Below are 16,156 nucleotides of genomic sequence, written 5' to 3'. Positions count from 1 at the left end.
CAGTTTGACGTGCCTGAATGCGTCAATGTTAAGAAAGGATGTTCTGGAAATTCTGAAAAAAAAAGATCTTAGGGCCTGTTGGAATACACTACAGGTTACTATTCGAACTGAGACTTGGCTTGGTATTAGTGATTTTATGTTGGCAACTATCTTGTACTATCCTTATGGCCAATAAAATTGTAAAGGTCATCACCACAGCACTCTCCCATGTGCAGCAAGGTAAAACTTCAGCTGAGAAGATATCATTCCAGAAGGGAGGGGAGGCCATGCATTGACACCATCAATAATCATGACCCTGTACAGATAACCACGGCTGTGGAAGCCCTGGAGGAAGCTCTGTCTTGCTCTCCTGACACCAATGTCAGCAAGAGCTGGGAAACCTGTGGGACACTACCTGAAACACTGCGATATCCACCTTCAGAAAATAAACAGTCAAGTCTGCTGATGTGCTTCAGTCACTTTTGCTGAATTGCAGTTAAAATATTCAAAGGAAAGCACAGCTGTCTCAGTTAACATTCATTATTTTACACAAATTATCATTATTCAGCTCATTGCAAGATATAGGACACTGTTAATGTGGGCTCTATGTTTAATAACACAAACAAATTTATTCCCTGTATTTTTACAATGTTGTTATATTGTCACAAAATTAAGTCCAGCTTTCTTTTACTAATCATCTTGTACTATCCTTGTGGCCAATAAAATTGTAAATATCATCACCACACCAGTCTCTCCTCTCAGTTCAAATAGTAACCTGTAGTGTATACTATCAGGCCCCTAAGATCTTTTTTTTTCAGAATTTCCAGAACATCCTTTCTTAACATTGACGCATTCAGGCACGTCAAACTGTTTCCACTGTCATCACAAACTCAAGATCCTTCTCACTGGTAAAAACTGAAGTGAACTATTCGTTAAGGACCTCCCCTACCTTCTTTGATACCAGGCATGTTTCTGCTTATGTCCTTGATCGGTCCTATCCTCATTCTGTCATCCTCCTGTATTTCAGCTATGTGTAAGATGCATGGTGATATTCACTTCTATTCACCAAGGCCTTCTCATGCCTCTTTCTTGCTCCTGTATGTTCATTTATTTCAGCCTGTTCCTGGGTAATTTGTAATTTGTAGAGTCTCATCCTTAATTTGTAAACCTGAAGTAAGATTTTTCCTTCCTCTTGACAAAATATTCCACAGCCATGGTTTCTTCATCATATCATCCTTTCCCATTCATTTTCCATAATGTCCACATTTCCATATGTATTTCCCTGAGTATACCAATTCCCAATTTAAGCTCCTAAGTTCCTGGCCAGAAACATCATTATTCTTCCTCCTCCAGTTAAATAATTTCCAACATTATCCATTCTTCCAGTCGAAGGCAAAGGCCAGGGGTATGGCTACTGCCTCTGACCACACCCACTGAGAAATCTGACATTAGACTAGGTTCATAACCTAGAACCAGATCCAATATGATCTCTCCATTAGTTGGCTTGTCTGCATATTACATCAGGAAATTGAAATGTTTTGAAACTTTGGAATTCTACACTGAACTGCTGTGGTTGGTTGGTAATTGAATATTCTTCGGAAGCAGCAATAAATGTTTAGGTAGAGAGTAAATGGAATTCCATGAAACTATAGCAACGTGGAATTGGGTAGATCTGGAATGGGTTTTTTTGAATGGCAGAGGATTAATCTGCCTCTATTAACATTTTAGCATTGACAGCTCTGCCTCTAAATGGCAATCCATTTCCCTCATCATTCACTCTACTCAGCTTTTTTTTTCTCCAGTCCTGACAAAGGGTTTCAGCTAGAAACCTTGAATGTTTACTCTTTTCTATAGACTTTGCCTGGCCTGCTGTTTCTCCATCATTTTGTGTGTGTTCCTAACATTCATTCCGATGGTGTTATAATCAACTAATAATGAGAAATTCAGACCTGATATCCTTGAATCCTAATTTTCTATCTCCTAAATTATCTTTCACTGGAGATTTTAAGAATATCCTCTTACTCTTGTAGTCCACCCATTCTCCCTGCCAAAGAACTTGCCAAACTATTTTGTCAGATCATGCCATTATATTACTCTGAACAATATAAGCTACATTTATGCGCTCTTTCTTGTAAACTATTTAAAGCCTTTTCGGTTAAAACCCTTCTCAAAAATCCTCTTAATTATCACTAGTGTCAATGTCAAAATAATTTTGGTAGTCTAACTTTCTGAAGTTTCCAAATATTAATATCAAGGTTGGACCAGTATAGATTTAAGTTCCAATTCACACAAACCTTTTAAAACACAAGTTCCGGTTATTGCCATTGACATTAGTCGACCAACTATGACATTGTGTTTATTCAGGGACTCTACTGGAAAGTCAGGCTAATGTCCTCACCACATTTAGAAAGTCTTCCACACAGACATTAATTATGAGTATGATTAGCTATTTCTCATGGAAGATCAGTCTATTGCAGGTATCCACAACATGTGCCACAAGTGAAAAAAAACTGCCAAATTCCTAACTGCCAATTTGATAATGTTCAATTATCCCTCACCTTAGATCTGGACTGGAAAACCAAAATCAGAAATTATTCACCCCCCTCCCCATTTGTAACATATTGCACTAAGGTTGCTTTATTATTGCTTTTTTTAATTAATAAGTTGCACTCTGCTTTTCATTCTTTCAGTTCCATTGCAAGTAACTGGGCAGTACAAACATGCCTATGTAATTTATTTAATCCTTAGTATGGTTATTTTATAACCTGCCAACTTCATCTATGGTTTGAGTAAGACCATAAGACAAAGGAGCAGAAGTTGGCCATTCAGCACATCGAATCTGCTCAACCATCTCATCATGAGCTGATCCAATCTCCCCTTTAGTCCCATTCCCCTGCCTTCGCACCATAACCTTTGATGCCCTGACTACTCAGATACCCATCAATCTCTGCCTTAAATACACCCAATGACTTGGTCTCCACTGCCGCCCGTGGCAACAAATTCCATAGATTCACCACCCTCTGGCTAAAATTTTTTTTTGCATCTGTTCTGAATGGGCGCCCTTCAATCCTCAAGTCATGTCCTCTCGTACTAGACTCCCCCCACCATGGGAAACAACTTTGCCACATCCACTCTGTCCATGCCTTTCAACATTCGAAATGTTTCTGAGGTCCCACCTCATTCTTCTAAACTCCAAGGAGTACAGTCCAAGAGCGGTCAAACGTTCCTCATATGTTAACCCTCTCATTCCCGGAATCATTCCAGTGAATCTTCTCTGAACCCTCTCCAATGTCAGCACATCCTTTCTCAAATAAGGAGCCCAAAACTGCACACAGTATTCCAAGTGAGGACTTACCAGTTCCTTATAGAGTTTCAACATCACATCCCTGCTCCTATACTCTATTCCTCTAGAAATGAATGCCAACATTGCATTCGTCTTCTTCACCACCGACTCAACCTGGAGGTTAACCTTAAGCGTATCCTGCACGAGGACTCCCAAGTCCCGTTGCATCTCATAACTTTGAATTCTCTCCCCATTTAAATAATAGTCTGCCGGTTTATTTCTTCTACCAAAGTGCATGACCGTACACTTTCTGACATTGTAATTCATTTGCCACTTCTTTGCCCATTCCCCCAGTCTATCCAAGACTCCCTGCAGACTGTTTCCTCAGGACTACCAGCTCCTCCATTTATCTTTGTATCATCAGCAAACTTAGCCACAAAGCCATCTATTCCATAGTCCAAACCGTTGATATACAACGTAAAAAGAAGCAGCCCCAACACGGACCCCTGTGCAACACCACTGGTAACTGGCAGACAACCAGAATGGGATCCCTTTATTCCCACTCTCTGTTTCCTGCCAATCAGCCAATGCTCTATCCACGTATGTAACTTGCCCGTAATTCCATGGGCTCTTACCTTGTTTAGCAGCCTCATGTGCGGCAACTTGTCAAAGGCCTTCTGAAAATCCAAATACACAACATCCACTGCATCTCCCTTGACTAGCCTACTTGTAATTTCCTCAAAAAATTGCACTAGGTTTGTCAGGCAGGATTTTCCTTTAAGGAAACCATGCTGAGTTCTGCCTATCTTGTCATATGCCTCCAGGTACTCCGTTACCTCATCCTTGACAATCGACTCCAACAATTTCCCAATCACCGATGTAAAGCGAACAGGTCTATAATTTCCTTTTTGCTTCCTTGCCCCCTTCTTAAATAGCAGAGTGACATTTGCAATCTTCCAGTCCTCCAGAACCAGGCCAGAATCTATCAACTTTTGAAAGATCATTGCTAATGCCTCCACAATCTCCACAGCTACTTCCTTCAGAACATGAGGGTGCATTCCATCTGGTCCAGGAGATTTATCTACCCTTAGACTATTCAGCTTCCTGAGTACTTCTTCTTTCGGAATTGTGACTACGCATATTTCTCTTCCCTGACACCTTTGAATGTCTGGTATATTGCTGATGTCTTCCTCAGTGAAGACTGATGCAAAATACTCGTTCAATTCCTCCGCCATCCCCTTATCACCCATTACAATTTCTCCAGCATCATTTTCTATTAGTCCTATATCTACTCTCACCTATTTTACTCTTTATACACTTGAAAAAGCTTTTAGTATCCTCTTTGATATTATTTGCTAGCTTCCTTTCATAGTTCATCTTTTCCCTCTTAATGACCTTCTTAGTTTCCTTTTGTAAGCTTTTAAAAACTTCCCAATCCTCTGTCTTCCCACTGATTTTTGCTTCCTTATAAGCCCTCTGCTTTGCTTTTACTTTAGCTTTGACTTCTCTTGTCAGCCACAATTGCATCCTTTTTCCATTCGAAAATTTCTTCTTCTTTGGAATATATCTGTCTTGCACCTTCCTCACTTCTCGCATAAACTCCAGCCACTGCTGCTCTGTTGAATAACAGTCAACTAAACTATCTTTTCTGCAGTGCAAAGCTATACTAGCATGGAATAATTTTTAAACAAATGAAAAATGAAACTTTTTCCTGTTGTCTCTAAAGAGATCATGTTACTATATTTCAGCAATAATTAATCAATAATTGATAGCGATTTAATTGTTAATGGGTTACCAAACTTAACTCATTGGACTTGGGAAATCTTTGAATTTCTGTTCACAACTGGAGTATGCATTTAAGAATACCTCACATCGGAAACATTAAAACAAGAAATTGGGTTGACAACTTGAATACCACTGTTGCATAGCAGTTAGCATAATGCTATTACAACTCAGGGTTTTCCAGAGTTTGGAGTTCCCTTCTGGCATTGTTCTGTAAGAAATCTCCATATGTCTTCGCTGTGGAATACATGAAAATTTCCCCAGGTGCCCAGGTTTCCACCCATATTCCAAAGACTTACTCAGTAGGTTAATTGATCATTGTAAATTGTCCAGTTTTGAGATTAGGGTTGATTGGGGTTGTGGTGTTGATGGTGACAGGACATAATGAAGGGCCAATTCTGCAATGTATTACTAAATAAAAGAATTAACTTTGGGAAAGATGAGTGTACTCAAGAAAAACACCGCTAAATTGATTTGTTTATCTATTTCATCTGATGACTCTACAATTTACAAAGTGGCATTTAGATTTCCCTATGTAAGCTAAGACACAGTTAGTTCAGCTATGCCGATTTCATCTATGTACCATCTCAACCATAGAGCCTGATTGTTCAGTTTTTATTTAAAGAGTTATGAATGTCATTAGCACAGCAACATTTATTAATCAATTACCATAAAGGAAATCTGATAATCACATTTTTTAAAAAGAGTAATAAAGGTTTAATTAAACACTAATTATTTGAATTCATGCCAATGGATCAATAGCCCAGAGATGTGATTGCAGTTTTAATAACCACTAAACCTACCACATCAAATGTTCTCAGATCCAGAAGTTAGATGTGCCATGAAACGAACATTGTATTTATAGCACTTCTGACATTTCAACATTTTCAACAATTATTTCCACCTTGGAGAGCTTAACAAATATACAAACCTTTGACAATTGAAAATATGCTACTTTGTGTACATGTGCTTTTCATTGGCCCTGTATTTCCAAGGCAAGTTCAAATAATTCTATTCACCTAGCAAATGAGTTCTTATTTTTTAATGGTTGCTGTTGACTGCTTGAACAAAAGGGACACTTTCCCTATAAAATATTACAGTAGTTCCAACACCTAATTGAAAGAATCAGCAAATACAAATCAGTAAGGCATTCTTTCTAAAAAACAATCTTTAAATATTAGAAAAATTTCCAAAATGTCACAAAAGCTAAAAGTAATGTATGGGTTACTAGGACAGCTTCACTGGAGTGCAAAAATGCACTCATTTAACCTCTTACAGTACACACTCCCAGTGCCTCAGGCCTTACTGGAAGAAACAGAAAATAAGATGGGAAGTAAAGTTGCAAAATGCAAACATTATATACAGATACCATAATTCCTCATTCAAATCCAATACAAATATGACAAACTATCTCTTTCAGTATTCTTTAAAATGACATCCACCTTGATCTCAAGCTGTGCACAGGCTGAAAAGATATCCAGAGTTTAACCTAAGCTGCAATAGGAAGGTTTAGATGCACAGCATTCTTCCACCAAACCACAACCCATCTTCCACCCTCTACCAATTCTATATTGAACTTGCAACAATTTAATTCAAGAGGGTATGCTTTGGTTGAAGAAACCACAAGCTCTCATTCTGCCTCTCCCTTTTCAATCTGGGTCTAGAAAACATCTTGTATATAAGTAACAAACTCCACCCCAATCCCCAAATTCATAATTCTTCTTCAAGTCTGTTGTGCAAGGAAATCACGAACAGTCTTGCCACTGGTTGTGCAATCTTGAATTTGTGAGATAGTAATGTTCCAAATCCAGGTCGGCTACACCTGTGACTTGACTTCAGCAGCTCTGCGCTTTCTCTCTTAAAGGCCTCAGGAATAAATTCTTTCAATTCTACAATTCTAGACCCAGCTTGAAACTATCTATTAAAACTTCTCAGTATATTTGACGATGATTTAATGTACATCCCATTTAAACTGGACAAAACAGAATCTGAGAATATGAAGCTGTCTGCATCAAAATTAACTTTCACCAATATTGTGACATTACAGTCAAATCAAACTGATGAACTAAGATGATACAAACTACTTAGCCACTGCAGTTACATCCTCCATAAATAAAGCACTATAAGAAAAAAAATAAACATGCAGAAAAATAACTAGCAAGAAGTATGTTAGAAAGGCAACAGAGTCATTTGCAATCTTAATGGGAAGGGAATAACAGAAGCAGATTTCTTCCATCTGTCTAAAATGAACGGGCAAATGCTTTGGTGCAAACTTCTCAATGACTTTGTACTAAGTCATTATTAAGAAGACATTACTAAGAAGATTCCATTCATAAAAAACCCTTAAAGCACATTCTTTGTATTTTTATGCAATAAAAATAACAGAACAGGCAATTTAAGGGAAATATTAAGACCTGATATTTCTGTTCTCCTTAATCACAAAGGTTGTACAAGAGATCAGAACTACATCCATGTAAATGAGGCAGAAACCAACTTCATTGTAATCAATACTGCAAAAAATAAAAATCAAAGCTTTTGTGCCTGGCAATTCAAATATGAATAACCTGATAAATGAAACATTTCTTTAAAAACTGAGTGGCTTCACTCTTAATAACATACAACTTTGTTCTTATGTGCCTAAACTACTGATAAAAAAATTTATTTCAAGCAATACCGGAAAATTTCTATGTCAGTCTTTTTTAAGTGGTCCTGACAACACTCATTACCAAACAGTTGGAGAGTAATTTCTGAATAATTTGTAACTATAATTGTTCCAGTGAAAACCATTAATTCTTCATTTGGTCCGTTCTTACTTTCATATTTAGTAGTTTTCAAGGAGTTTAAAACAACTCAGAAAAGCCCAGAAAATTTGTTCCAAGAAACCGATTGTATTGGATAATGATCACTATATCACATTAAATTTAGCATGTCTTCTTCTGCCACAAGCTGGTATGGGCATGAGGGCTCAGCTTTAAGCCCCTGTTAGTTTGAGGAAGATCAAAGCAAAATTCAGTCAGATTCTGAGTCGGAGGACTCTTCAGATGAAGAACTGCTGCTGCTGTCAGTTTGGTTTTCTTCTTCCTCTTCATCTTCAACTACATTCTAGGAAATAAGCACGAAAATGGTCAACAAGCAATGGTTTGCCAGCAAACAACTGATTTAAACATTAGTCACCTAAACATTAAACATTAGTACTGCTAAAGGAATGGAAGGAAAGGAGTAAGGGCAAATATTCCACAGGGGGCTAAGTAGCAAACAAATTACTTCAATTTCTATTGTAAATTGCTCATTTGTGTGAAAAATTGATTGCAAGTCCTATATATTATAGAATGATTATAGAATTATAGAATTAACTATTATAGAATGATCTAAAAGTGCACATGAAAAGTTTAAAGCAGTAAATAGAAATGAAAAATTACAATTACAATCTGCTAGTATGTTTATAATATTCCAAATATATGCTTATAATCATTCATCAAAACATATAGCCTGCTGAAAAACTCTAATTCCACTTTAACTCTGGATCTAAGAAACAAAATTCTTGAACCAATTTGCACAACCCTAATTAATACCTCAGTACAGCAAAACTAAACTCTTTGCCTATATCCCTATCAACACACAAAATGCTGGTGGAACACAGCAGGCCAGGCTGCATCTATAGGAGAAGCACTGTCAACGTTTCGGGCCGAGACCCTTCGTCAGGACTAACTGAAAGTAGAGATAGTAAGAGATTTGCAAGTAGGATGGGGAGGGGGAAATGCGAAATTGAAGGAGAAAACAGGAGGGGGAGGAATGAAGCTAAGAGATGGGAAGTTGATTAGCAAAAGGGATACAGAGCTGGAGAAGGGAAAGGATCATGGAGAGAAAGCTCCAGCTGTTGCCAATCACCTTTCAAGCTTTCCCCCTCCCCTTCCCACTTACAGATCTCTTCCTATCTTTTCTTTCAGTTAGTCCTGATGAAGGGTCTCGGCCCGAAATGTCGACAGCGCTTCTCCCTATAGATACTGCCTGGCCTGCTGCGTTCCACCAGCACTTTGTGTGTGTTGTCTGAATTTCCAGCATCTGCAGATTTCCACGTGTTGGTGCTTATATTCCTATGTTCATTTACTGTAATACCAGTGGATGCATCTTTAGCCAATGTAGTTCATATTCTGGCAATTTTTTCATCCCAAGGTTTTATACCAACCAATCTGAGGTGTTTATCTACAATCACCAGCAAAACACTTGGATACAGATATCAGCCATGAAATCGTAGAGCATTACAGTCTTCAACCCATCCAGCCTACACCAAATTAATATTCTGCTATGTCACACCAAGCTCTGTCTAAACAATCACCTTCCATATCCCTCCCATTGATATACTTATCCAAATTATTCATAAATATTGAAATATGACCCATTTCCAAGACTTCCACTGGCAGATGGTCCTACACTCTCACCACCGAGTGGAATAGTTCAACCTCATGCTCCCCTTAAACATTTCACCTTCTACCCTATGACCTCTAGATATAGTCTCACCCAAACTCAGTAGAAAAAGCTTGATGTATTTATCTATACCCCTCACTATCTCTTAACCTCCGGAAAATAAAGTCATAACCTATTCCATGAAGTCTTAACCTAAACCTGTAACTTGGGTCCTCCAGTCCTGGTAATATCCTTATAAACTTTCTCCATATTATTTCTATTGCTATCCTTGCTGTAGGCAGGTGAACAGAACTGTAAAAATTCCTGAAATTAGGCCTTACCAATCTCTCATACACCTAAAAACAGTATCTCAATAGTTTAGGAAGATCATTGTGCTAAAAGCTCTCTTTATGACTTATCAACTTGTGATGCCACTGTCAAGGAATTATGGACCTGTATTCCCACAATACCTCTGTTCTACCTTAGTGAAAGCTGTGACTTCCCTTTGTCACGAATCCCGTGACAAGTTGAAAAGGACCAGCAGAAACGGAAAACACATGGAGTCTGGTTTACTATAAATTAAGACTATATTTATTACTACTACAAATTAATATCATTAAACCGGATAATTCGATACAGGTTATAAACTATTTTATATATATGTATCTCCGTAAACGTGTGTGTGTGTGGAAACAAAGATAATAGTCCCGGAGGTAGAAATCGGTCTTACAGTGTCAGGGAAGTAATGGAAGTATAAGCAGTTCAGTTCACTTTGTGTTGCGTCGAGTTGAATTGATGGAGAGAGAGAGTTAATTGAGTTGATGTTTACATTGGCAGCTTTAGTTGTTCTTGCTTCCGAAGTCTTTAGAGTCACTTCGTGTGAACCCCACACAGACACAGTTGGACAGAGCCCCTTCTAGGGAATGGTCTACTAACCCACGGCACGGGTTCCCCACCAGCAGACCCCCACAGGCAAGCTCTTATCCGCACTGGTAATCAGGGGTCGAAATTAATCGGTCCGTGGCCTCTTAAACCCCACCAGTGGTTTCTCAGGTAGCTTCCACACTTCTCCCGTGTTGTGTCTCCTCTGCTGTTATCAGACCAACAGCCCCAACTTTTTATAATCCATCCGGAATTCCAACTGTCCGTTAACTCAACCGCTCTGAGCTGTTACCATGGTGACTTCCCAGCTCGTGTCTCAGCTGGCGCCGTACTCTCTCTCAAGGTCACAATTAAAAATGTTATCAAAACTAAGTCAGAGTCCTCTTGCTCATTTAATTGCCTCCTTGTTCATTAGACTGCTGAACTTTCTAGCAGTTTCTCACCTGCATGAAATCTCATTCTCCCATGAGCAATATACTTGTTAATGAGGTTGCGTGTTCCTTTTTGTCCTTGTGACTGCCATCCTGTCACCCATACCCTGCACCTGAGATGTACTTTATTCCTTATCACCTATTAATCAACACTTCAGCCTTCCAAATGATTTAGAGTTAATCCAACTTTGGGTTCAGTTTCTTAACACAGTCATCAGGGACACAGCAGAGATACCAAGGAGCAGATTGGAGGATGTTAGGGATAAATTTGTCCTGGTGAGGAAGATAAAGAATGGTAGGATGAAGGAACCATGGGTGACAAGTGAGGTGGAAAATCTAGTCAAATGGAAGAAGGCAGCATGCGTGAGGTTCAGGAAGCAAGGATCAGATGGGTCTGTTGAGGAATATAGGGTAGCAAGAAAGGAGCTTAAGAAGGGGCTGAGGAGAGCAAGAAGGGGGCATGAGAAGGCCTTGGCGAGTAGGGTAAAGGAAAAACCCAAGGCATTCTTCAATTATGTGAAGAACAAAAGGATGACAGGAGTGAGGTAGGACCGATTAGAGATAAAAGTGGGAAGATGTGCCTGGAGGCTGTGGAAGTGAACGAGGTCCACAATGAATACTTTCCTTCGGTATTCACCACTGAGAGGGAACTTGATGATGGTGAGGACAATATGAGTGAGGTTGATGTTCTGGAGCATGTTGATATTAAGGGACAGGAGATGTTGGAGTTATTAAAATACATTAGGATGGATAAGTCCCCAGGTCCTGAAGAAATATTCCCCAGATTGCTCCATGAGGCAAGGGAAGAGATTGCTGAACCTCTGGCTAGGATCTTTATGTCCTCTTTGTCCACGGGAATGGTACCCGAGGATTGGAGGGAGGCAAATGTTTTCCTCTTATTCAAAAAAGGTAGTAGGGATAGTCCGGGTAATTATAGACCAGTGAGCCTTACGTCTGTGGTGGGAAAGCTGTTGGAAAAGATTCTTAGAGATAGGATCTATGGGCATTTAGAGAATCATGGTCTGATCGGAGCAGTCAGCATGGCTTTGTGAAGGGCAGATCATGTCTAACAAGCCTGATAGAGTTCTTTGAGGAGGTGACCAGGCATATAGATGAGGGTAGTGCAGTGGATGTGATCTACACGGATTTTAGTAAGGCATTTGACAAGGTTCCACACGGTAGGCTTATTCAGAAAGTCAGAAGGCATGGGATCCAGGGAAGTTTGGCCAGGTGGATTCAGAATTGGCTTGCCTGCAGAAGGCAGAGGGTCATGGTGGAGGGAGTACATTCAGATTGGAGTGTTGTGACTAGTGTGCCCCTCAAGGATCTGTTCTGGGACCTCTACTTTTCGTGATTTTTATTACCGACCTGGATATGGGGGTAGAAGTGTGGGTTGGCAAGTTTGCAGACGACACAAAGGTTGATGGTGGTGTGGACAGTGTAGAGGATTGTTGAAGATTGCAGAGAGACATTGATAGGATGCAGAAGTGGGCTGAGAAGGGACACGCGGTGTTCAACCCGGAGAAATATGAGGTGGTACACTTTGGAAGGACAAACTGCAAGGCAGAGTACAAAGTAAATGGCAGGATACTTGGTAGAGTGGAGTAGCAGAGGGATCTGGGGGTACACGTCCACAGATCCCTGAAAGTTGCCTCACAGGTAGATAGGGTAGTTAAGAAAGCTTATGGGGTGTTAACTTTCATAAGTCGAGGGATAGAGATTAAGAGAGACGATGTAATGACGCAGCTCTATAAAACTCTAGTTAGGCCACACTTGGAGTACTGTGTCCAGTTCTGGTCACCTCACTATAGCAAGGATGTGGAAGCATTGGAAAGGGTACAGAGGAGAATTACCAGGATGCTGCCTGGTTTAGAGAGTATGGATTATGATCAGAGATTAAGGGAGCTAGGGCTTTACTCTTTGGAGAGAAGGGAGGATGAGAGGAGACATGATAGAAGTATACAACATATTAATAGATAGAGTGGACAGCCAGCGCCTCTTCCCCAGGGCACCACTGCTCATATATAAGAGGACATAGCTTTAGGTAAGGTGTAGGAAGTTCAAGGGGGAGATTAGAAAGGTTTTTTTACTCAGTTGGTGTGTGGAATGCACTGCCTGAGTCAGTGGTGGAGGCAGATACACTAGTGAAGTTTAAGAGGACTACTAGACAGGTATATGGAGGATTTTAAGGTGGAGGGTTATATGGGAGGCAGGGTTTGAGGGTCGGCACAATATTGTGGGCCGAAGGGCCTGTAATGTGCTGTACTATGTTCTGTGTTCTATGTATCTACCTTTCCTTTCCAAAGCCTCCAGCTCCACAATATAATAATTTTCATTCCAACAATGGCTGCTCTGCTGAAATCTAACCATTTTATCGGCCCTTGCTAAGTACCTAATAATCCTGCAATCTCATATGCACAGAATGCCCCGCCTATCCCTATTCATCTTTTCAAATCATATTTCCATCCAGTCTGATGGTTCCTCACAATCTCTGCAGAGAAAGCTCCAAATGGTCTCATAACAATCTAGGCATGTAGAATGTTAACAGGCACTGCTCACTTCTCAAATCTCCCTGCCACTATGATATTTCAATGGCTTCTAGTGGTCTGTAAGTACACAGATGTTCAAAGTGAACTAACTCACTTACTGGCTGCATTGAAACTAGGTAGGGATAGAGGGAACATTCCTAATGCATTACAGCTTCTAACAGCAGACTTCAAAAGAATCTCCTTGCATTTACCTCATCTGCATCATTTTCCTCTTCAGTATCTTCATCACTGTCTGAACCTGAAGAATCATCAGAACCTGAAGAGTTGGCCTTTCCTTCTTCACTCTCATCCTCCTCCTCAGAGTCCTCCGTTTCCTGCAATAACCATTAATAGCTCAGAATATGTACATTTTTCATGTTAAGAGTGGATTATCAAGTTTACTGTTTAGAAAAATTTTTAACTAACTTTTCCAACTAAATCATTTGTCCTCCACAGCTACTGAACTTGTAGTGCAAGGGTTGGCAACCTTTTTGCCTCTGTGGGCCATTGTGCATATTAATGAGCGGACGGTGGGCCAGATAAATGACATAAAAACTTGAAATTTGGGAATTAGCCATTTAAATACATCTAGTTATGTTTTGACTCAAATTAATGAATAACACATGCTAGAAAATCATTTGTGCTTAACCAAGAATGCCTATTTAGTAATCAAAGAACCCAGTTCAGTTGCAATTTATTTCAATCAAAGCATCTTTTGAATCTATTAAAAGGACACAAAGAATCTTTAAACATAAAACGTACGAAAATGATACATTGAATGGTGGTAAATTAAGTATAATAAAAAAGAAAAATTTAATACAGTCGATAGATCGATGTGAAACTTGATGCTGTTTGTTGCTTGAAAGCTTCTCAATATTGGGTGTCAGACTTGTTGATGCCAAGAGCAAGACATAATCCAGATGGGCATCAATCAATCTTGTTCTCAAATGGTTCTTGGTGTGCCTCATTTTTGAACATAATTGCTCAAACAGGTAAGTGCTGCCAAACAATGATGCCATCTTTTTTGCATGGTCCGCTAAGTTAGGATACTTCCCACTTGGATGGATATATTTTCTATAGAAGACAAGCACTAACGCATCTTCAGAATGAAATTACAATCTCAATATGTCATCACACTGCATCTCAATCAATTCCATTTGAAAAACTTCTAACGCAATGTCCACTTCCACATCAAAAGGAGTAGCAAACAGCCTGAACTCATTTGCATGCAAGTGAAAATCAGCAAAAAGGCTGATATTTGCCACCTTCTTCACAGCAACTTTTTCTAGGCAGATGAGACAAATTAGTTTCCCAGCTTGCTCTTTGAAGAAGTAATCTAGTGTCAAGTGTCTTGGAAATTTCAGCACTCAGTGTCTACCTTCCTGCGGTTTGCATTCATTGCCATTGGAATTTTTTTCTTCAATTTTATTTTGAAACGCGAGTTATTCAACAAGTATTGTAGTACATGTAAATATCTGGATAATTAGTGTGGATCTCTGAACACCTGCGCATGCACAGAGAGTATATAATACATATTGATAAGGTAGTCTGCCTTCCTGTCATTCGTATATACCAGTGTTTGGTTTGGAACATAACAGAACCTGGGGCCAGTGTAACAGGATGCCATGCAGTGCGATTGTGTGAAACACTCAGAATATGAAAAATCGCTGGCGGGCCGGATAAGCATTGTATCCCAATATTTGTTTGTGGGCCAGTCAAAATACCTTCGCAGGCCAGATTTGGCCCACAGGCCATAGGTTGTCTATCCCTGTTGTAGGGTATTGTACATAATTCACAATCACTGACATTGTAATGGGGTTTCACTTTAAGAATCTGGTCTGACATAATGATGTTATCAAATAAAAGATTTCTAGTGTGCTTTTGTTGTGTGGTTTAAAGAGTTCAATAAATGTTTCCAAGTTTCACTAAACATAAAAAGTGTGTGTGTGTGTGTGTGTCTAAGTGCGGGATTGCACGTGTTCGTGCATGTGTATTGATGCGTATGTATATGTCTGGGTGTGCTGTCTGTGTGTGTGTGTGTGTGCATGTGTGTGCACACCTGTGTTCATGCATGTGTGCATATGTGTGTGTTCATGTGTGTGTGCATAGGTATGTGTGTGTATAGAAGAGCAGATTATTATTTAAATGGTGAAAGATTGCAGCATGCTGTTGTGCAGAGGGACTTGGGAGTACTTGTTCATGAATCACAAAAAGTTGGCTTGCAAGTACAACAGGTTATTAAGAAGGCAAAAGGAATGTTGGCCTTCATTGCTAGAGGGATTGAATTCAAGAGCAGGGAGGTCATGCTGCAACTATACAGGGTACTGGTGAGGCCGCACCTGGAATACTGTGTGCAGTTCTGGTCTCCGTACTTGAGGAAAGATATACTGGCTTTGGAGGCAGTACAGAGGAGGTTCACCAGGTGGGATCCAGGGATGAGGGAATTAACCTATGAGGAGAGATTGGGTCTCCTGAGACTGTACTCTCTGGAATTCCGAAGAATGAGAGGGGATCTTATAGAAACAGACACAATTTTGAACAGGGATGGATAAGATAGAAGTAGGAAAGTTGTTTCTATTGGTCGGTGAGACTAGAACTAGGGGACATTGCCTCAAGATTCAGGGGAGAAGATTTAGGACAGAGATGAGGAGAAACTGTTTTTCCCAGAGGGTGATGAATCTGTGGAATTTTCTGCTGAGGGAAACAGTTGAGGCTTCCTTACTAAATATATTTAATATACAGTTATATAGATTTTTACATAGTAATGGAATTAAGGGTTATGGGGAAAAGGCAGGTGATGGAGCTGAGTTTACGAACAGATCAGCCAAGATCTTATTGAATGGTGGGCCGCATGGCCTACTCCTGCT

At 39.7% G+C, this 16,156-nt stretch overlaps 1 protein-coding gene across 6 annotated transcripts in view; it reads right to left on the bottom strand.

Annotated features, from left to right (window-relative positions):
- Window positions 1–5,649: 5,649 nt before the first annotated feature.
- Window positions 5,650–16,156, bottom strand: part of LOC132386019 (nucleolar transcription factor 1-like) — a 101,188-nt gene continuing 90,681 nt past the window's right edge. For all 6 annotated transcript variants that reach the window (XM_059958292.1, XM_059958290.1, XM_059958287.1 and 3 more), the window contains 2 exons: window positions 13,502–13,624; window positions 5,650–8,146 (listed from right to left, as the gene is read on the bottom strand). In XM_059958292.1, coding sequence (XP_059814275.1) covers window positions 8,054–8,146; window positions 13,502–13,624 — 216 coding nt within the window. In that variant the 3' untranslated portion in view covers window positions 5,650–8,053. The remainder of the gene's footprint in view (window positions 8,147–13,501; window positions 13,625–16,156) is intronic.

The sequence above is a fragment of the Hypanus sabinus genome (genome assembly GCF_030144855.1).
Source record: "Hypanus sabinus isolate sHypSab1 chromosome Y unlocalized genomic scaffold, sHypSab1.hap1 SUPER_Y_unloc_18, whole genome shotgun sequence".
In the NCBI taxonomy this organism is placed as follows: Eukaryota; Metazoa; Chordata; class Chondrichthyes; order Myliobatiformes; family Dasyatidae; genus Hypanus; species Hypanus sabinus.
Note: the sequence above shows the minus strand (reverse complement) of the source record. Positions and strands in the feature narration are given on the sequence as shown.